This window comes from Colletotrichum paranaense (genome assembly GCF_030867605.1).
Source record: "Colletotrichum paranaense strain IMI 384185 chromosome Unknown Scaffold_7.1, whole genome shotgun sequence".
NCBI lineage: Eukaryota > Fungi > Ascomycota > Sordariomycetes > Glomerellales > Glomerellaceae > Colletotrichum > Colletotrichum paranaense.
In genome coordinates this window covers 443,740-464,226 of record NW_026848965.1, presented here as the reverse complement: position 1 = coordinate 464,226, position 20,487 = coordinate 443,740, and the positions used below count along the sequence as shown (strand labels likewise).

Below are 20,487 nucleotides of genomic sequence, written 5' to 3'. Positions count from 1 at the left end.
AATTCGACATTCTACTGTCGAGCAAGAATAAGTCAGCGAGACGAGGCTGTCAGGCAGATTTACCCCTCCCGGACCCTACATGCGACCATACAGTCGTGGCCCAATAAGACCTTGCCGCAGATAGCTTCGCCACAGCTATCTTGATTGCACATGCAGTTGGTTCCATTTCCGACCGTAGTATCACCCATGGTAGTGAGTTGCTTCCTCGCCAGACGTTGGCTATCGAATGGGGGTATTGGAAAGTGAGGTGATCTTTTCCGTTTCATGTTTAACAAAGAATGCATCTATTAGGGGTTGTATAAAACCCTTCTACTCGGTGCCATGTACTAAGTATCTAATTATGTAAGTCCTGAATGCTGGTATGTGCATCTTTCCCCTTCGTCCATTGTAAGTTATCTACTCAAACGTAAAAGTCAAGCGGCAACTTGAGCCACTCGCACTGCTCGACATCCTTGAATCCTCTCATCATGTTGTCTTTCACGGGCCAATCGATGGCCCTCATCTTCATGTCGCCTTTCACAGACGGCTCCCAGGGCCCGGCCTTTTCCAATGCCCTCAACGTGCTGTCGAACCCTCTGGCCTTGAGGAAGGCCTTATCCGGATTAGGATCATAAGTCCTTGCGAATGAGGTGAATGTGTCGACGAGATATTGCATCCAGGGCAAGTCGTTCTCGTCTCGGAGCGGGTTTCCCTGACGCACAAGATTGCCAAATAGCGGAAGTAACTCGCCCGAGTGGCATCGTAGGTTGTTGATGGGCGACTCAGGATTTCCATTGGGGTGAGCCTTTGACTTCGGTGCCTCGCAGATGTCGAGTCGCGGCCATTCGGGCGTCTGGTACGTCCGCTCAAACTCATAGTAGTACACCTTGGACCCAAGGACGCCGTTCTCCAAGCCCGCGTACGCCGTAGCTTGATCTACGCAGCGGAACATCGCGTCGGTGGCGAGCCTGGCACCCACCCCGAACGCCGCCCGCGTCTGGTTCCTGACATCTGTCGGAGGGAAAAGACGCCGTGGCGGAGCTGGGAGGCCCTGAGATGTGAGCCACTGGGTATCGTTGAGGACTGTCCCATTCCGCGGGAGAATCAGAAACGGCAAGCCGTCCTCAGATGTGATGCCCATCATGACGTTGACATTGAGAGAGTCGCCTTTGAGAGACAACTCATCTGTCGTCAGGTAGACACCATCGTTGACGAGGTACCGCGCTCCTGGTCCGAGACTTCCAAGCGGCGCGTCTCTGAGACAGTCGAGCTGCGACGTTGCGTTGGTGCAGTTCGTGGTGCCGAGAATGGCGTTACCCACGAGGTCTAGCTGTTCCTCGATGGAGAAGTACTTGGAGTATGACGTCCCGTACGCCAAGCCTCCAAGGTTGCTGAGCGGGATCGCGCCCGCAAACTTCCCGGCAGCCTTTGGAGACGCCATCATCGCGCGGACGGAGGCAGCTCCGGCGGATTGGCCAAATATGGTGATCTTGCTTGGGTCCCCGCCAAAGTCTCGGATGTGTTGTCGGACCCAGTCCAACGCCAGAATCTGGTCAGCGAGACCAAAGTTGCCATTTGTCTCGCCATCGTCAATGGCCAAAAAGCCCAGAGACCCAAGCCGGTAGTTTATGGTCACGACGACTACGTCGCCACGAGATGCCAGATTACCCCCGTCAAACAGGGGATCACTACCAAAGCCACTCGTCAGAGCTCCACCGTGAATCCAAAACATGACCGGCCGGAGACCGCTGTCGATGCGTCTGTTACGGGGAAGATACGGCGTGTAAACGTTCAGGTACAGGCAATCTTCTGTGCCGCCGAACCCCTGATAGCAAGGGGATCCGAATTCGAGTGCGGTAGCATTACCGCCAGAGCCTCGATACATTTTAGGGTATGCGAACCGCTTCGTTCTCGTAGCGTAACGCATGCCATGAAATCGGAAGCTATTCCTATCGCGAAAGCCAAGTACTGCTTCTCTGTTGGAGTAGACCACAGTCTGCCACCTCGGACTGCTATCTTGGGCTATACCGTTGGAGTATGGCGCCGTCTGCGTGCACAGAACGGTATTCGTGTCGGATGTGTCGGCAGAGGAGACCTCGCCTTTGAGGTTGATCGTCTGGGGATCATCGCCGTTCTTGGGCATGACCCAGATTGCCGACAAGTCAACATCGGGCTCTTGATAGTCGAGAATGTCTAATATCCTCTGCGTGGAGTTTGAATCTGCTTCCCACAGCTTTTCGCCTAGATCTTTGCACATGGACTTGGCCTCTCGTAAAGGCACCCGGGCCCTGAGGAAGAGAGCGCTTGCATTGGCCGCTGGGCTTTTCGAGTCTAGAAGGTTGCCATTGTCAGTCAGAGGTTTATGAATATGTGACACTGGTTGCGACTCACCCAGGAGGTCATTGTCTCGAATGATGGTTATGTCGGTCCTGAGGTCCTGGGTCGACGGTACGCACGAAACAGCTGCAGCTAGTAAGGCGACCAGAGCGAGCGCTGCCGCAGGCATGACGTCTTACACCGAGACCGAGATGACAATTCGCCGAGAATAATATCGGAACCCATATATACAAGCATGGAGAAAATCAACAACCAAAACCAAGGAATGGATTGTAGAACTGTCTGCTTCTTTCTTCTGAGCAACGTTGACCTGGAAATACATCACAAGTGGCGGCAGTCACTTCAACATTAAAAGAGTTCCAGGGACATCCGCTCAACTTAACCCAACCGGACTGTCCATTGCGCCGAGTGAACAGGACAGAAGCAGGCCAAGGATCTCCCAAGCAACAAGGCGAGCGGGAAAGGAAGAGTCGGCACGGTCCGACTAGGTGCCCAAGTCTTGCTCTTCCTCGCAACTCAGAACGACACACTTGGCCCTCCTCCGTCCTCACCGCGGGGCCCTGGGAATTAAGCTCAGGCACCAGAGTCGATCGAAGCTTTGGGATCAGCCTATCCGTGTTAGAGTGATTTCTCTACCGGGAAGACCGCAGGGCTGGAATGGCAGACGAGAGAGACCCCGAGCAGGGAAGCATGATGGACGCGGGCACTCTACGAGTTTTAGGCTGGGCGCATGAGATCGCGCGGGGGCCGATGCTTCTGGTCCGAGCCAGGAGCAGGCTGGCGGAAAGGTTGCTCAGGTTTCAAAACTCAAGGCTCTCGCGCGCTCTCGCGCGCCGTGCTCATTCGCCTGGCCCGCGACAGTCATACACACAAACGACGTGGAGGTATCGCGTTTGGCGCAACTTCGATTTCTAACTACTCCGACGGGCCGGTAGATTCTTGTTTGACACTGCAACCCTCACTCCACCAGAACTTGATGGTGTGGGTGTCGTTGGGGCATGTAGGATAAGTTTGGGGTGCTATTCGATTGCCGAACACCCGAAATTTTGGCAAAATGTCGTAATCGGAGCCGTTGCTGTTGCATTCTCGAGTATGATCTACGAACTCGGATCAGTGCAGGGTGGATTGATGTAACACCATGTCAACATCCAAGAGCGAGGGCATGAAAACGAGAAGGTCTGGCCAAGATGAGAAAGCTCGTTGTGAGATGAACGACAACGGCGTCGGGAAACGACATGGATCAATCTGACTTCTATTGTTTCCATGCAGCACCGTTCGATTGTTCTATCGTTCCATGTCTCTCTTTACACTTTTGTTGTTGCGGTAGTGGCAAGACGCCAAGAAGGACGGCGAAACAACGGAGACCGTCCGTCATGTTCGCCATCTGATGCGTGCCCTTTGCACATTTACTGAGTCGTCCCTTGTGAGTTAAACTCTATGTTCTGAAGAGGATTCCGTCCCGACGAGATAAGAGGACTAGGTCAAACAATGCCTGACTCACGAAGGTTTATGGAGAGGATGAGGCTCAACATGGAACAACGTCAACCCTTCCTGGCATCTAACACATGTCACAATGAGACAGACAAGTGTTGTGTCGGATGAACCGCGATTTTTGATTTCTCTGGCTACTGATAGCTACGCAGTGGACTGCAACTACCAAATGCACAATTCCTTGGCGGTGTTCTCAAAGTTGATGATTGTGAACCAAAGCTAACCCAAGTTTCCCGAGTATTCCCTTGTATCCTTCTCCAACCTTTCAGATATTGCTGGTGATTCCAGACGTCTAATCGTGCTTCAGAGGCGGGTCGGACTTGCAACAGTCGTACTTGTCCGTTGCGACGATCCAGAAACTGAGTGGGAACTCCTTGCAGCCGATACTGCCTCTGACTTCCATGCTATCGTCCTTGCCGCAGTGATGGAAGCTCTGAGCGAAGATGCCATACATGTCGAGGTTGCCGATCTTGGAACTCTTGCCATTGATCGGGGAACCTTGAACATTGGCGAATTCAGAACCGACGGCGATGAGACAAGTGCCGATTCGCATGAACTCAACCCACTTGGTGCCACGGAGATCAAGGTCAGAGAAGGTCCAGGTACCGGATGTCTTGGCCATATGCTTGTATATCTCCATGCAGTCCTTAGCCAAGGCCTTCTGGTCGCGGTTGTAGCAGGTAACGCCTTGTCCCTGACAGACCTTCTCGGACTTCTCGCTTTTCTGAAAAAAGTGACGTTTGGAGAAGGAAGAGGTGCTGAAGTGATTGATGATGGGAACGGGAATGAGGGTCTCTCTGGCAAGGAGAGTATCGTCGGTGTTGATGTCATCCTTGGCGATGTTGTCGACACTCTTTTTGGTTTGCTTGACTTCAACAACCGAGGAGACCGCGCCCTCGGCATCGATGGAGTCGGCTTTATCGACCTTCGGAACGGTGAAGATGGCCTTGCACTTGCCGTTGCCGAGAAAGACCTCGTGGCAGATAGCCTTGGGACAAGGCGGCTCAGTAAAGGCGCAGAGAGAGCCACAGGCAGGATCGCGGATGATTCCAGGACCCTGGGCAACCGGGTTGGCGGCGACGGCAAGCGCCATCACAGCGGTAGCGGTAGCGAGAAGACGAACTATGACAACCATCTTGAGGGTTGTTATGTGGGAGCACGATTGGTGATACAGATGGAAGCTGTCTCTTGGAGTAAAGAAAATGTAGAACTTTGTCTGCTTCTGGCTGTGGTATCCGTCGTATTTGGCAGTCGAGGGGTGGGCGGGTAGGACGAGGTGAAGAAAACAAAAAGCAAGTAGGTCTCGGATGGTAATTGCTTTACTGGAAGCTCGAGGCAGTGAACAAGGTGCTTTGGAATCTTTGTATTTTCTCGCTTGATAGTAGAGGAAGGAGGGAAAACAAAGGGAGAAGGTGCGATTGTGGGTGTACAGAAACGCCAGTCGTGAAGGGGAAGGCACGGAGGAGCAGCGTGAGGTGAAGAGGGAAAGAAAAACATGATACCTTAGGTATGACAATCATTGAATGAGGGAACCTGAAAACACAATATTCACATACAAGGCCCAGATGTGAAGTATCTCACTCTCTGTGCGCTGTGTAACACAATAGCCGGGTCAAGGTGAGATATCTTGTCCACCTGAGGCTAGGTCAACCTTCTGTAGTTCAAGGCACTAGACTTGACTATTGTAGTGAGTATTCCATTGACATGGGTCCAGTCATAGTGTTCGTAATGAAGCCTGTGTATTGGGACTAAAAGTATCCTCCTTCCAATGTGGCCTCAAAGAATTCCAAGATGCGGCCACGAACTACCCGCTCCTGCAACCCGTTTCTTGTGAATCCATATCGACCCTGTAATGATGCTTATACTCAGGAGCCAAATCTCACAAGGCATGCTCACTCCTCAGTTGTCCCACTTGACCATGTCGGGGTTGGCGATGTACCAGTCGGCAGCGACCTTGCCACCCGAGGCGATGCAAGAAGAGCGACCAGCAACCTCGACCTGGTCCATCATTCTGTGCTTCTCAACGGCCTGCTGGATGATCTCGGTGACATCCTGGTTGCCAATGTTGATAGCAGCCTCGGGGCGGTTCTCCTTGGTGGCGCCGACGACAAAGGCGCAGGTGCCAACAACAGAGAGAGCGACCCAGCGGTGCTTGTCCAAGTCGGCCTTGGAGACAGCCCAGTGGCCAGCGTTAGAGGCGGCCCAGTCTTTAATGGCGAGGCAGTCGGAGACGAGGGGCATGTAGGGGTTGATGTGGCCAGAGTGAAGGCCATTGACGTTGTCGCAGAAGTCCTCGTTGCCAGTCTTCTTGTTGGGAATCCAGGTGGTGGCTCCAGAGTTGATAGCATTCTTCACGCTGTCGAAGTTACCCTCATTGGACTTGGCAGGATTGAGAGTGAAGACGGCGAAAACGCTGCCATCGGAGGCTGTGAAGGGGTGGCAGACAGCGTTGGCAAAGGGAGCCTCAGTGGCCTCGCAGATGGTGGCCATGTCGGCCTTGACCGGCTGCTCAGCAGGAGCAGCAGAGGTGACGATTGCGCCCAAGATGGCCGAGAAGGAGGTGATGATGGTGATGCTCTTCATTTTGGCGGTGATTGTGAGTGAAGGGAATTCAGGATGGGATATTGTGATGTGAGGTGTAGAGGGTGTTTGAGATTGTCTGTTGTTGATTGTCGATGAGACTTTCGTGGGGTTGAATTGTTTGTGGGAGGAATTTTTTCCAAGAGAGGGAGGGGCAAGAGACTTTTTCGTCCTTTTGATGTGAAGCTCTCATTGAATACTCACTCAGGCAAGGGCGGTGTGCGATTTTTGATGGTGAATACCATCACGGTCTTAAATGAAAAGGGGGCAGTAGTGGATTTGGGGGGAAGGTACCTCCAGCCCATTGAGCAGAAGCAAACAAAAACAAGCCGTGGAAAGTTTGTTTGCAAATGGCTTCTATTGTTGCACCATGGACAATTGAGTATGTTACTGAGATATTCACGACGAGGAAATGTGTCTCAACATAGCTGGTAAGTGAGATAACTTCAACAAGGGGTGAGGTATCGTGTGTTGTGTAGCTTCAATACGATCAATGCAACGACCTACCTAGGTTGATTCCCTTCATCAAAACCTTCATAACCGGGCTGTTTGAAACAAGCCCTCTTAGAATTTGGTCAAAAATTCCCAATCCTATTCCTGTATACTTAGTTGTGGTTACGCATGGGAGATCTTCCTACCTGATTTGCTTACCTCTGACGACTTGGGGCGATGTGTACGAGATACGACTACGCTACATACTATTCTAAATCCTCTACCTCATGTTTGTGGCTTGAATCTCGTTGGACGATTCCTCTTTTCAGACATACCGTGACTGTAATTCATCATGTTGACGAAGTTCTCTTCCTTAGAACATCGATGCGACTGGGCAAAAGAATCATCTTGCAATCGTGAGGTCCCCAAGCTGTCCACCGATTCAAGACGAAGAATACCACCGCTTTCAGGTATACTAGTATTGTCTCTGTAAGCGTTGTCCTTATCTCGAATCTGGAAAAGTGCCAGCTGAGTAGTGGCACAACCTGTGTGTTCCCCCGCAGAGGACGAAAAGGGGCCAGCATCTTGCACCGCAGGCTGAGCCAGGCATCCAAGCCGTAAGCACACACTCTCTCGGAAAGGCACTGATCTCATGACCTCGGACTTATCCGGTCGGATAAGTGGCGCGAGTTGAGACATGTGTGATGGTGTCCTCGGGTCAAGCCGCTGTCTCAAAAGGCTCTATCCGCCGAGGCAACGTCTTTTGCGTGTTCAACGTCTGGCGTCATACCGAGTATGTATCTGGGTACATCATCACCTTACTGCTGCCTTGCTGATTAATTCTTTAAAGAGGCATCGACTTGACGCCGTGTTACAGATGAGCCAACCATCTCCGACTACACTTAGTGGGCAAGAGATGGATTGCGAGGGAGTCGGAAAAGGAAGGCCGAACGCCGTAGATGACCAGCCAAAGGGCTCTACAATGTGCAGAAAACAAGTCAGTCGCGTCAGCCAAAAGAGACGAGGCAACCGCACTTTCGCTAGCCTCGTTGAGAATGGGCAAAACTTTTTTTGAGAGAAGCTGGGAATTCTGCACCCATCTACACCCTTGGTGTTGCAACCGGGCGCAGGCTGGTACATGTGAATGAGGGGTGGTGTCTTGTTGTGTAGAAGCCAAGGGCTCTTCTGCTTGCAGGGATTAACAGGATACTGACTGATTCCTCTTCAAGCCAGGTGCTTTGTAGATGTTACACCAAACACTCAACGTTCGAGGATAGTCCCACTTTGCCGAAACTTCTTGAATGTACTGACATGACGATCAGTTGAGAATTCAATGGAGACGGCGAGAGTGACAGCTCTTGTCCTCCCTCGACCGTTGGGCATATATACAGATGGCGGCGGCCTTGTAGACGGTGAGACCCAGGAGCCAGGCCTCTCGTTTGTGACATGGAGTACAGCTTTTCGGCTTCTGAAGGACAAGGAAAAGACCCGCAGTTTGACGGAAAGCCGCCAGATCGCTCGATTGTACGGGTTGTACATGAGGTGAGCAGGGAAGTCCCTGTGGCATTAGGCATCTCTGCAATGGCTACGACGAAGACAGATCCCAGGGTACGTGAGGAGATTTTTCTTGTACCACCTCTGATGTGAGAATCTGCGTGTCCAACGTCGCGCAAAGGCCCTGCACAAAGACGATTTCAGTTGCTGTGGGACCTGGGCTTCTCGACGTGCAGTGCCGATGAGTACAACGTTGGGACTACACGCATCGAAGTCGCCGAGGTCTTAGACTTCTGTGTCGTCAGGAAATGCGAGTTCGTGCCAGCTCCGTGGATGTTGTGTACCGACACAGCAGACAGCCTTGGTCTAGGCTTCTGCTGATCAGCCGCGGCGTCTGAATATCATCAAGCTTAACTGGCAGACGGTGTGGACAGGCCTCCCCTGTCTCTTGAAGATCGAAGGAGTTGAAGAGGCTTCGCGAGGTAGTAAAGATCCTTCATTATTGCATGGATGGTGCTTGTAAAGGAAGCAGGAAACCGATCAGAGCAGTTGTCAGTCACGTCAGTTAAGGTGCGGCTCTGCAATGGCAACTGAGACCAGCTGGCATTATTGTCTCATTCTTCTCCGCCACTACACATCATTCGAGCACTCTAAAATGTTGTGAGGCCATGAGAACGACGTGGACATGGGAGGAAATAGGCGCCTGCGAAAAAATTGGCGTTTGGATTGGACTCGTATCAGAAGACCGGCCACGTAAGATGCTCCATTCAGAATGGTCTTGTCGAAGTGTCAGATGGACCACCGACCAGGCCAGCTCCAAAGATCGAGGTAGAATTCGCACGGTCCAGACCACAACCTGGATGAGAGGCGCACTTCGAATCCTATCTTTGATACGAAGCCGAGGGCGGTACCGACTGCACCACCCTCGTCGACGAACAGCCTTAATGTCTCGGTTGTTACGGACTCAGAATAGTCTCTCTCACGTCCTGCATAAAGACGTACGCATGTCTCGATCGCTGGCATCTCGAATTCGCATCCTATGACCGACAAGAATCTTGTATTCTTGCCCATTCCTTCGTGTCGTGTCAGCTTGATTGGCCAAGCACCTAGGGCTTCTGCCGTGTAACATTATTTCTGCAGGTCGTTGCTGGATGTTCCTTATCGGAGTCATTTGATGCACCCCTCACCAATTGGAGTCGTCTTTGAGGGGGAGTCGTGGTCGTTGATTGGGGTCGATGATGGCACCCAGAAGTGTAAGAATCCTATATCCGATTGAGCCGGCCCTGGACAGTGTTGACCGCGAGCCTGCGTGGATTTGCCGATCAAGCCATACAGCTGGACACACTCTTTAATGCGCGTCCTCCACACACCTCGAGAAAAAGCGGCACGTCTTCGGTGAAGGAATCGAGGTTGACAGATATTCAGCCGGATGGTTGCCTTGTTTCGTGCGGCGCGGACCATTTCCACTATCCGCAAAATTCGCCTTCCGGGTCGACCCTCCCTCCCGCCCGTCAAATCCGCCCGTGCCCGTGCAAGACAAAGTCAGTCTCTTGCGGGGTAATGAGCACCGGCAGAGACGGTAAACGAGCAGCTCTCGGTGTGTAGTGTAGAGGCCCGTGTTTGCCAAGACATGGTGACAGCTTCTGATTCCAAGCGCAGTTCTAATACAGACGACTCAGGCATATTCGGTACGTATAATGCACAGTCGCCGAGGCCTGTTGGACTCCGAGTAGCATTTCAGACTTTGTTTCGTTTTGTCGAGTTCATCCATCGACCAGGTCAAACTCTCTGGCTCAGGCGAGGGAGACAGGCGTCTCAAGTATCGCAGTTGAAGTAATTGCCGTTTGATGACCAGGCTGCCAATCCAAAGGCGAGGAACGTGGCGCTCGACTGGGCGGTGCCCACCACTTCACCGAAGCGACAGGGATGGTGCAAATGGATGCCTCGAGAGCGACGAAGTATTTTATGAGTAGGTGGCTTGCTGGGTTGAGTGATAGGTTGCGCGTATGGTAGACAGTTGCATATTCCTGGCGGTGAAAGTCAGCTTCCTGGCTTCCTGAAAGCTCGCAACGCCCTCCCCCTCTTCTCGAGGCCACTATTTCCCACCCTTCTCTCCCATCTTCTTTCTTCCCCTCAACAGACGAAAGAGGCCGGATAGCTGAACTGGACACTCCAAGGACAAGGCTCGTATCATCGGAAAGAAAGCAGTTGAGATACGTGCTGCTGCGGCCAAAGTTGTTGATGGTGGCCATTCCGTTCTTGTCGCCGAGCCCAGACCTGCATCCTACAGTCAGGAACACAGATCAAGACAGACCAACAGCATAAGTACCAACACACCCTCCCGTCGCTCATTTTGTCTCATACACCCTTCCACAAAGGACTGCGCTCGCCTCACTTTGTCTAGCACAGTCTCCGAGTCGAGACAGCCACAACCCTCTCGACTTCTTCTGGTACGACATTCCACTCTGCATAAGTATCTCCCTCCTACTTCATTGAATGTTAGTTTCATGAGACGTCGGTTACGGAATCATCATATAAGACGTGCCTTACCTGTTTCCAACCCCCCTCGAGGATAGCCTCCGAGTCCTAGCATCCTTACAATTCTCGTCACCATCATGGCTCCCCTTCCACCCGGTGTTATCAAACTCACTTCCGGCCCGCCGAAACACCCTCAAGGGGCGAAAGGCGGACCGCATCCACCGCCTCCACCACCGGTCCCCAAGCCTCCCGTCCACGGACCGCCGGCTCATCATGTCGTTCAACGTCCAGCAGCCCCGATGGTAGCCCCAATGATGATGCCTCGGCCCATGCCGGTTCAGCCTCCCAACGATGTGATTCCACCTGAGCTACGGCGCAAGCGTCTTGTTGAGCGATCAGATCTTCGCAACGAACGCATGACCGATGCCGATGCACGCGAAGCCTTGTCCGAGTATGTCGTATACCGGTTCGAAAAGGTTCATGACCCGAACGAGATTGACGACGAAGGAAACCCCGTCAAATCGACCTGGGAGAATGTCATCCGCACAGAGGTCCAGGACCTCCCCAAGCCGGCCATAACTCGAACCATCCGTCAACTTGATGCCGAGGGCAAGACAGCAATGCAGAAGAAGCTCGACCTCACAGGGACGCAGCAGCGTCAGATCGAAAAGGCGCAAAACAATCTCGACGCACATAACCTTGACAGACGGTTCTATTACACTCTGCAGCAGATCAGCACCAAGATCAGGAAGCTTAGCAAGGACTCTATTGAGTACCGCCAGTACATGGCTGGGAAAGAGGCTAAGAAGGTCGTGGTAACCAAGGTTAAAGAAAGGAAGTCGAAGAAGAACCTCCTGGAGACGATCTCGATGACGGTGTATTTCAAACGAGAGCCGCGCTTCGGCGAGGATGCAAAGGCCATTCTCAAGGAGAGAGAACGGGAGATTGAATATCAACAACGCCTGCGTGAGCAACAGCGGCAGTACCATCTTGATCATCAGTTATTGGCACGGCAGCAAGGCCATGAGTTGGCGATGCGACAGCAACACGAAGAATTTCAGCGACTTCACCCGCAACCAGTGGTTGTACCGCCTCGCCCTCCGTTCCCGTTGACGAAGCCTGGCAAAGAGAAAGCCGACGTCAAAGTCATCAAGACAGAGAAGGGCAAAACCAAGGTCTATGACATCCCTTCTAGAAGCTCAGGAAGCTCTAGAAGCTCGCGTTCAGACGATAGTTGGAGCGAGTCGGACCGGACGCCGAGTACATCCGTCACTGGGTCCTCCGATTCCGGCAGGCATAATCACCGCCGCGGCCGTCATCCAAGTCGCGGTCGCAGTCGAAGCCGTAGCCGTAGCCGTAGCCACCGTCGATACCATACGAAACAGGACTATCGCCTCTTTGATTACGATGTTCCTCGCGGTCGTATGCCTAGTTCACCTCCACCCCCACCACTGATAATGCCTGGCGGAGTCGACCGCTTCGAGCATGAAGCATTTCGGCCCCGGCGGCTAGCAGATACGGCCTATAACAACGACCTGGAAGACATTGAGCTATTGAACAGACTCGGCCGCCGTCGAACAGTTGTGCTCCCGCCCCGTGTCATCCACAGGCGACCCAGCTTCCGCATTGTTGATTCGGAAGAGGTTGTTCGTGCAAGACACGAAGATGATTTGGATAATGTGAGGAAAATGACGATCCGTGATGAAGTGAGATTTGAAGATCGACGTGTGGGCGAGGAGGAGCTGGCTGCCGACACACGGAGGCGACGACTGGAAACTCGATTCCGTCGGTCTTCTCTAGAAAGAGACGCCTTGTTTCGAGACGAGGAAACGTACGAAGAGAGAGCGCGACAAGCAAAACAGTACATGAGCCGGCACCATGACAATCCGTTTGAACCGCTAGGGCGATCAGGGGCGAGGTACCATAACTAGGGTAGCCCAAGTTTGCAGTCCTTTCCGGGGTTTTCTTCCACGCTTGAGGATGTCGTCGATAGCTATACGCCTCGTTGATCGGCAAGAATGAAACTATTCTGTGTTAATGCTTTAGTCGAAACAAAAGTCGGACAGGCAGTGTCTTTCCGGAGGGCAGCATAGTGAAATTGACTAATGGAAGATCCGAACAATCAGTTTGATAAAGTGAGGATCTTCCTCATCCCAGTGAAAATAAAATCTGGCAATGCAGCTTGCAGGTTGCAGAGACGCCGAGGTAGCACAGCACAAACATGGAAGGCGAGAGCTTGAATAAGTAGTGCCAGGTCCGGCTGGAGGAGCTCTACCCAACCTTTGTGCCTAAAAGGTTGCTATTGGGGTCGACTGCAGATAGTCAATCCCCCACGCCCAACATGAGGCGAACGAACAGCATCTCCTTCGACGACATTGCATCGAGGCGCAGGCTCTTTCTGCAAAAGAGAGGAGCTACGTGGTGAACGTGGACGGTCCGCAGCCAATGACGGTGATTGAGTAACATGCTATTGGACAGTTTGAATAGTCCGTTTAGGTAGCCAGCAGTCCATCAGTTGTTCCAAAGAAAGTGGAATATGTCTTTAGTGTGTATGTGCGTATTCCAATCGTAGAAAAGGTAGACAAACGGCCAATGATCATCGGGGATAAGTCGTACAAACAGGTGGCATAATTCACGGCTACGACCCTTTGACGCGCTGCATGGAAGAGTGAGGTTGAATGTGGCAATGTGAGGAGGACTGGGTAGTGGTGATTGATTGGATGACTAAGCCAAGTTGATCTGGAGCAACTTTCGCGCTGAGATTCAGGAGGGGCTTAACGCGTCCAGGCGCGTCCCGACCACAATCGGGATTGCCCTTCCAGGATAGACACAGATCGAATTCTTTCCTTCCTCGGTCAGCGTGCGATACAGCAAAGCCTCTCACGTACAGAGTCACACAACAAATGTCAACAAGACAGCCCCTCGGATGACGGCTGGAATCACCAGCCTCTTTCCCATTCGATATCCGCCAGTACTCCGCCAACTCACCCACCGAGCAGCAATTCGTGTCGCTCATGTCCACACCTCTGCCTCCCATCCGGATCTAGGTCCGCATACCGATTCGATGTTAGCCAGAGCGAAGAAGGCCTACGAGGCCAGCGCTCCGCCGCCCCAGAAGAATGAATTGGCCAAGCAACTGTTTCCCTCGAGCAGCCCCAGCGCCACTCAGAATGGAAATATCATAGACCAGTTCAAAAAGACGAACCCGACGACCACGGCGCCACCCGCGACGATGAACTCGATACGACCCCCGCCGGGCAGGACTGCAAGTGTAACGCACTTCGCAAGCAGCAATCGGTCTGCTCTAGATTCTATATCCGCGCCTAACGGCAAATCTTTCGCCTCTCTCTATACCAGGTCTGACTCTTTTCGAGACGAACCGGATAATATCTCCACCCAAAGTGGGCAGGCCAACTCGAAACCCGCTGTGTATTTTGCCGAAGATGACTTCAGCGACGACGACCAGCTTGACCTGGACTTCGAAGCCCCGTCGGCTCTACCATCACTCCCCAAGCCCCCTGTTGTAGCAAAGAAGGCTAGCAACCCGCCGCCCGAGGAACCTTCGACACAAGTTTTACCGTGGTCCTCGTCTCCCGCATCACATTTCGTCCACCCTCAACTATCACGCACCACATCTGTCGAAAGCTCACTGAAGCGTGAGTCCCCAGAGAACTTCGAGTCTCAAGTGGCGCCGCAGCCCAAGAAGCGCAAGTTGCCAACAAAATGGAAAGTTGAGGAGGACTTCATCCCAGTGCCACAAGACGAGCCGGAGGTCTCTCGATGGGCGGATGGTGGTGTCACGCCTGCTCCCAAGAAGAAGAAAGAGACCTGGAATATGACTGCCAGCGCCCTCAAGGAGCAGAAGAAACAGCTGAAAACACAATCCAAGAAAACCGCCAATGAGGAAGAGTGGTCTATGGACCTGATTCGAGCAGAGGTGACGAAAAGCAACCAGCCCAAAGCCAAGGCATCGGTAATTGCTCTCACTCAAGAGCAAAAGCACGTCCAAGACCTCGTTGTCAACAAAGGCCAGAGTGTCTTCTTTACAGGTCCGGCCGGAACTGGAAAGTCGGTCCTGATGAGATCGATCATCGCAGAGCTCACGAAGAAATGGGCGAGAGATCCGGAAAGGCTAGCTGTCACAGCGTCGACAGGCCTCGCAGCCTGCAATATCGGAGGCCAAACACTGCATAGCTTTTCTGGGATTGGCCTTGGCAAGGAAGACGTCCAGGCATTGGTCAAGAAGATCCGGCGAAACCCCAAAGCGAAGAACCGCTGGCTTCGTACCAAGATCCTCGTCCTTGATGAGGTCTCAATGGTGGACGGCGACCTGTTTGACAAGCTTTCACAAATCGGCAGAACCATCAGAAACAACGGCAAGCCCTGGGGCGGAATCCAGCTTGTAGTTACGGGGGATTTCTTCCAGCTGCCCCCGGTACCTGATGGTGATAAAGGCAGGGATTCTAAATTCGCCTTCGAAGCGGCAACTTGGAACACTACGATTGACCACACGATTGGTTTGACGCAGGTGTTCCGTCAAAGGGATCCAGGTATGTCGAAATGAAACACGAGTCTGGACATTGTAGACCGGCGCAGTAGCTAACCAATTTCAGTCTTTGCCAATATGTTGAACGAAATGCGTCTTGGCAGAATTACCGACGAGACCGTGCAAACATTTAGAAGCCTAGCTAGGGCGATTCCCGCCACAGATGGCCTGGAGGTCACAGAGCTGTTCCCTACACGATATGAGGTTGAGAACGCCAACCAAAGTCGACTGCGCAGATTGCCCGGAATACCCAAACGGTACGACGCAGGCGATAGCGGAGACCCCCAAATACGCGACAAGTTACTCCAAAATATGATGGCACCCAAAATGATTGAGCTCAAGGTTGGTGCTCAAGTCATGCTCATCAAAAACATGGACGACACACTTGTCAACGGTTCCCTTGGAAAAGTGGTCAATTTCATGAGCGAGGACGACTTTGAACACTGGAATCCAGCACTCATGATGCAGAGTGTCGAGGACATAGACGAGGATGGAGAAGCAAGGGCCAGGCGCAAGATCAAAGCTTTCAGCAGAGAAGTAGAGCAGGCTACTAGGGGCAAAGCCGAGTATCCTGTCGTGGAATTCGCGGCAGTGGATGGATGTACCCGTACCATCCTTTGCGTTCCAGAAGATTGGAAGGTTGAGTTGCCTAATGGCGAGGTGCAGGCTAGTCGAAGCCAGTTGCCTCTGATCCTTGCATGGGCACTATCGATTCACAAGGCACAAGGTCAGACATTGGAACGAGTCAAGGTCGATCTGGGCAAAGTATTCGAAAAGGGTCAGGCCTATGTCGCGCTCAGTCGAGCGACCTGCCAACAAGGCCTACAGGTCCTGAATTTCCGGAAGGACAAAGTGATGGCTCACCCTCGGGTCGTAGGGTTCTACAACAAGCTCTACAGTGCCGACGTAGCCATTGCAAAAAAACCGCCGAGTATGGCTGATTTCCTGCACAAGGAAAAGGACACGAAACCCGTCAGGAGTACTTCTGGAGTGAGCGCGCGGTCTCAATCGTTCGTGAGGAAAGGCGTTGAGGTGATCGACTTGGACGAGGAGGAGGAGGCAATGGCGAGCTACGGCGGGTTTTAAGATGGGACTCATGAAGGGTGTTGGCAGTAACATAATACGGCGTTCTAGAGGCACCTCGTGATCAAAGGCTCTACTCGAGTGGCCGGTCTATGCATGGTTGGAAGGGGTTCATTTAGTCTTCATGATTGTCTGGACATGGATAGCGTTGGACTCGCAAGCTCTGGTTTCGCTTCGAAACGCACGTCTTGGTGGGACGGAAATACCAATACTCTTGTAGCGAATGAATAAGAGAAAACAATATTAGAAGACATTTGTCTTTGGCGACTTGATTCATTATCGTAGTGGCAAGTAAGGTAAGGTAAGTTAAGATAGTCGTAACATCCACTTGCAACCTTGAGGAACGCCAAGAGCAGAATCGTTGCCCACTCTGCATATACTGTCACCTTCTTCAACAAATGGATGGAGAACAACCAAGAGTCATAACAACCTAGGTACCTTGGATGCGACGCCTACTATGTGCGTTGAAACGTAGGTAATCCAGCGTATTTACCTTCCTGATTGATTAGGAGGTGCTGCGCACTTGATAGAAACTATGAGCACAGTATGTTCCCTTAATTAGCGAGTCAACCGACCTTTTGAGGTACTTACATTGTAGGCTTCAAGTACCTTAGTTTGAGGTACCTCGGGCTGGTAACTTCGTACCCCAGATGGGCCCGGAAGCTTGTGTCCATGACGTTCGTCCCTTCTTCCTGGGCAGGGCATGCTGTAGCCTGTAGCTGCCCGCTACCAGCAGAAATCCGCGTGACCTTGCACCTGGGACCTGCGCCTGCCCTGCGCTTAAGTCCCCTGCGCTTGCCTTATCGATAAGCATTGGGAAAAAGTTAAGGGAACCTGAACCCAGCAGGTAAATGTGCCCGAGGGGGGAATTGGGGGAAGCAAGCTCTCTGGTCTGGTCATTCGTCGAGATCCAAGGTCAACACACATATTCACTGCTAACGTCAACCTCATTTCTGCACTCCAACAGCACCTGACTGCCGCCGCTTCCATCTTGCGATCTTTCTTGGCCACTTGCGATATCTCCAAAGCTCAAGTTTCGGTCAATTCGCGCAAGTTGTGTTTGCGACGAAGCCCCAACCCAACGCTGCTCTGGTGCATCCTGACACAGTCAACGACTCAGCACGCAGACGCTGCGACGCATCCGTCACCATGGAGTTCATCGGCTTGCAAATGCTGGTGACATTGAGGCAGCCTCCCGGTACGATGCTGAAGGGCACTGTCAGTGCTATAGAGCCCGGCATCAGCCTTACGCTGAGTAACGGTACGTTCATGTTTCCATCAACGTCACTAGATGCCCGGTCCCACTAACAAGCGCCAACATAGTCTTCACTCACGGGACAAACCACTGGCTCCCGAGGGTCATCATCGATGCCGCCAACGTCCTCGAGCTTTCCGAATTCAAGGAGGATGCTGCGCCCAATACCTTTACAGCGCCGGGCGTCAGTCCTGTTCCTGCTCCCGTCGTCAATCAACCTGCGCAACCCGCCTTTGCGGACCCCGCCATCCTCAGTATGGGAAAGAGGCCCGACTCCGGTATTGTGAGTGGGAGCGAAAGCCAGATACTCCCGGAAGCTGTACCCCAGCAGGCTGCAGGCGCACCGATGGACCTTCGGCCGGGGCAGCCAGGAGTTTTGTCCGGCGTCCACCTAACCGGAGGTCTGAGGGACGACATTGTCAGCCTGAGCGAGACTTTGCAGGAGCTGGAGGTGGACGACTCGACGCCCAACGCACAACGATTTGCCGCGGAAAACAGCGCAGTGTCGCAGGATGCTGGCGAAGTACAGGGTCAAACACAAAAAAAGAGCAGTAGGCGGCGAGCAAAGCAAAAAGCTCGAAACGGCGCAACGGAGGAAACGATACCAGAAATCACCCCGATCCGCGGTAACGCGACTAACCGTGGGAAAGGCTGGAGGCAAACCCCGATGCTGCAAAGCTCGCCTTCCTTCCAACCCTTCAACTCACTGAAACGGGGCCTTAAGGGCAAGAAAGACCTACCCGAAAACGGATGGGCCTCGGAAGACGTTACTGAAGATATGGTTGAGTTCGATTTCGAAAACAACCTGGCAAAGTTTGATAAGCGTACCATCTTCGACCAAATGCGAAAGGAGGACTTGGTTGACGAGGCAGACCGGCTGGTTTCGCACAACCGCCTGCCCAAGCCAGGAACAGCTGGAGGGAAGAACCTCCACTATTCTGAGAATGTACTCGACCTGCCAGCCGCATCGGCAAAGACGAGTCAGGACTTTTGGAACAGCGAAGCTGATGATGCCGCTAATGGAGTTGATCGACTAAGCGGTCGTGATGTCCGGAGTGCTCAGAGTAGCCGCAGGGCGGATAGCAAACCAGGGGCTGCGAGGAGGTCGCAATCGCGGAAAGCGAGCGCGCAACTTACCAGTCAGCCCCTCAATCGCGTCAACTCCAACGTACGTCTGAACAGACAGTCCCAAGCGTTGCTTCGTTCTCAAGACAGCCCCAAAAGTCTTCATGGTACTAACCACCTACAGCACGTTTCACAGTCCGGATTTTATCTCGAACCGTCAAATCGACGACTAGAGACCGTCTCAGCTCTTCAAATGCTGAACCTGGAAAACATCGCAGCCAACGAGGTCGGGCTCACGGAAGACATGATGGCTGAGAATGCAGGCCGAGGAATCGCTGAGGTGACATTGCGAGCTCTGGAGGACCCCGCGATTCAAGTCCGCTTCGGAACCGGTGGCGCAAATGCTCAAAGCAACAATTTGTCGGCTTCTGCGACCGTCGTCATTCTCGCCGGCAACAACAAATCCGGAATAAGAGCCATTGCGGCTGCCCGGCACCTACGCAACAAGGGTCTCAACTTACTAGTCTGTGTCGTTGGCATCGAGCGTGAGCGAGATCTGCTCGAAGACATGCGACAGCAAGTGAGAATATACAGAAACTTTGGAGGTCGCGTGCACAACAAGATCGAGCTGTTCGAACAGCTTCGCAAGACAGCTTCCACCCCAGCAACATCGGTAACACTCATCATCGATGCTCTTCTAGGCTTGGCGATCTCGTTTGAGGAGCTTCGAACTGGCGACCAAGCCACTGTATATGAATTGATAGAATGGGCCAACCGAAACGAGGCCTTTGTTCTTGCGGTGGATGTACCAACGGGCATCGACCCATCCACTGGAAAGGTCAGCATCATCGACGGTGGGCGCTTGTATGTCAAGCCTCGGTATGTGGTGGCGATGGGCGCGCCGAAAAAGGGATTACTTGAGGCCATGGCACCTGTCTCCGAAACGGACCCCTCGAGTGTTCACGGTGCCGGAGCGGCTGACGGCCATGGTGCTGTTGCTGAAGATGAAGATTGGAAGCTATTCATTGCCGACATGGGTCTCGGCGCGACAGTCTGGAAGAAGGCGGGTACCAAGATTCGGAGAGGCATTGACTTTGACAACAAGTGGGTTCTTCAAATGCGGTACCAGCCAGCGCTTTCTCAAGAGCAGTGATTTCTGCCCTGACGAGGAAAAGGGTGATTCACAACGGAGTTATTCATGGGGAAGGGGTCATAAAAGCGAGTCTTTTTAACTGCATTGTTCAGGCATTTTCTTTATTGCACGACGGAGGAGGGACAGCATACGGGAAGAGGAGTTTGCGCACAGCCTGCCTTCTATTATATCCGCATCGGGGGGGATGGTGGACATGATCTTGTATGATATTCCATTAGCAGCAGCTATCACCGAGCATGGCCCGGTGTTCTCTTATCAATTGCATGCTGCTATTTCGCTCTCAGTGTTGTCTTGTAAGCTGCGAAGCATCAAAAGCGCAAACCAAGACCAAATGTGTGGTAGATCCATGTAGGTCTCATCATGAGCCCTGCAATCGCTGGACGTGGGAAGAGGCAACCGGCCGGATCCCCGTGTGGATACTCGGGGCAAGACAAAAGATCGGGGTGGCAGGTGAAGGTTGCGTTGGGGGCCGGGAGGTGCAGCGCTTGCATCAATAGATGTGGTATTAGTGCTGACGGACGGGACAGCAACCAAAATGTGGATGTGGGGGGACGGGGAGAAGAAGAAGAAGTGCAACTTGAAAGACAATGAGGC

At 52.7% G+C, this 20,487-nt stretch overlaps 8 protein-coding genes across 8 annotated transcripts; 4 read left to right on the top strand and 4 right to left on the bottom strand.

Annotated features, from left to right (window-relative positions):
* Positions 1-400: 400 nt before the first annotated feature.
* CPAR01_08945 (carboxylesterase) lies at positions 401-2,485 on the bottom strand (the record flags this gene model as incomplete). The annotated part of the gene is made up of 1 exon (XM_060493212.1): positions 401-2,485. One exon carries the CDS (start codon positions 2,483-2,485, stop codon positions 401-403), a length of 2,085 nt encoding a protein of 694 aa, XP_060347342.1.
* A 1,614-nt stretch (positions 2,486-4,099) lies between these two features.
* On the bottom strand, positions 4,100-4,942 carry CPAR01_08944 (uncharacterized protein; the record flags this gene model as incomplete). The annotated part of the gene is made up of 1 exon (XM_060493211.1): positions 4,100-4,942. The coding sequence occupies one exon, from the start codon at positions 4,940-4,942 to the stop codon at positions 4,100-4,102; it is 843 nt and encodes a 280-aa protein (XP_060347341.1).
* A 764-nt stretch (positions 4,943-5,706) lies between these two features.
* CPAR01_08943 (uncharacterized protein) lies at positions 5,707-6,390 on the bottom strand (the record flags this gene model as incomplete). Its single annotated transcript, XM_060493210.1, has 1 exon — positions 5,707-6,390. The coding sequence occupies one exon, from the start codon at positions 6,388-6,390 to the stop codon at positions 5,707-5,709; it is 684 nt and encodes a 227-aa protein (XP_060347340.1).
* Positions 6,391-7,778: 1,388 nt separating this feature from the next.
* On the top strand, positions 7,779-7,967 carry CPAR01_08942 (uncharacterized protein; the record flags this gene model as incomplete). Its single annotated transcript, XM_060493209.1, has 1 exon — positions 7,779-7,967. One exon carries the CDS (start codon positions 7,779-7,781, stop codon positions 7,965-7,967), a length of 189 nt encoding a protein of 62 aa, XP_060347339.1.
* Positions 7,968-10,106: 2,139 nt separating this feature from the next.
* CPAR01_08941 (uncharacterized protein) lies at positions 10,107-10,665 on the bottom strand (the record flags this gene model as incomplete). The annotated part of the gene is made up of 2 exons (XM_060493208.1): positions 10,107-10,590; positions 10,643-10,665. The coding sequence occupies 2 exons, from the start codon at positions 10,663-10,665 to the stop codon at positions 10,107-10,109; spliced, it is 507 nt and encodes a 168-aa protein (XP_060347338.1).
* A 263-nt stretch (positions 10,666-10,928) lies between these two features.
* On the top strand, positions 10,929-12,722 carry CPAR01_08940 (uncharacterized protein; the record flags this gene model as incomplete). The annotated part of the gene is made up of 1 exon (XM_060493207.1): positions 10,929-12,722. One exon carries the CDS (start codon positions 10,929-10,931, stop codon positions 12,720-12,722), a length of 1,794 nt encoding a protein of 597 aa, XP_060347337.1.
* Positions 12,723-13,855: 1,133 nt separating this feature from the next.
* Positions 13,856-16,423, top strand: CPAR01_08939 (DNA repair and recombination protein pif1; the record flags this gene model as incomplete). Its single annotated transcript, XM_060493206.1, has 2 exons — positions 13,856-15,341; positions 15,405-16,423. 2 exons carry the CDS (start codon positions 13,856-13,858, stop codon positions 16,421-16,423), a joined length of 2,505 nt encoding a protein of 834 aa, XP_060347336.1.
* A 1,146-nt stretch (positions 16,424-17,569) lies between these two features.
* Positions 17,570-19,893, top strand: CPAR01_08938 (DFDF domain-containing protein; the record flags this gene model as incomplete). Its single annotated transcript, XM_060493205.1, has 3 exons — positions 17,570-17,681; positions 17,744-18,843; positions 18,925-19,893. 3 exons carry the CDS (start codon positions 17,570-17,572, stop codon positions 19,891-19,893), a joined length of 2,181 nt encoding a protein of 726 aa, XP_060347335.1.
* Between the last annotated feature and the right edge of the window lie 594 nt (positions 19,894-20,487).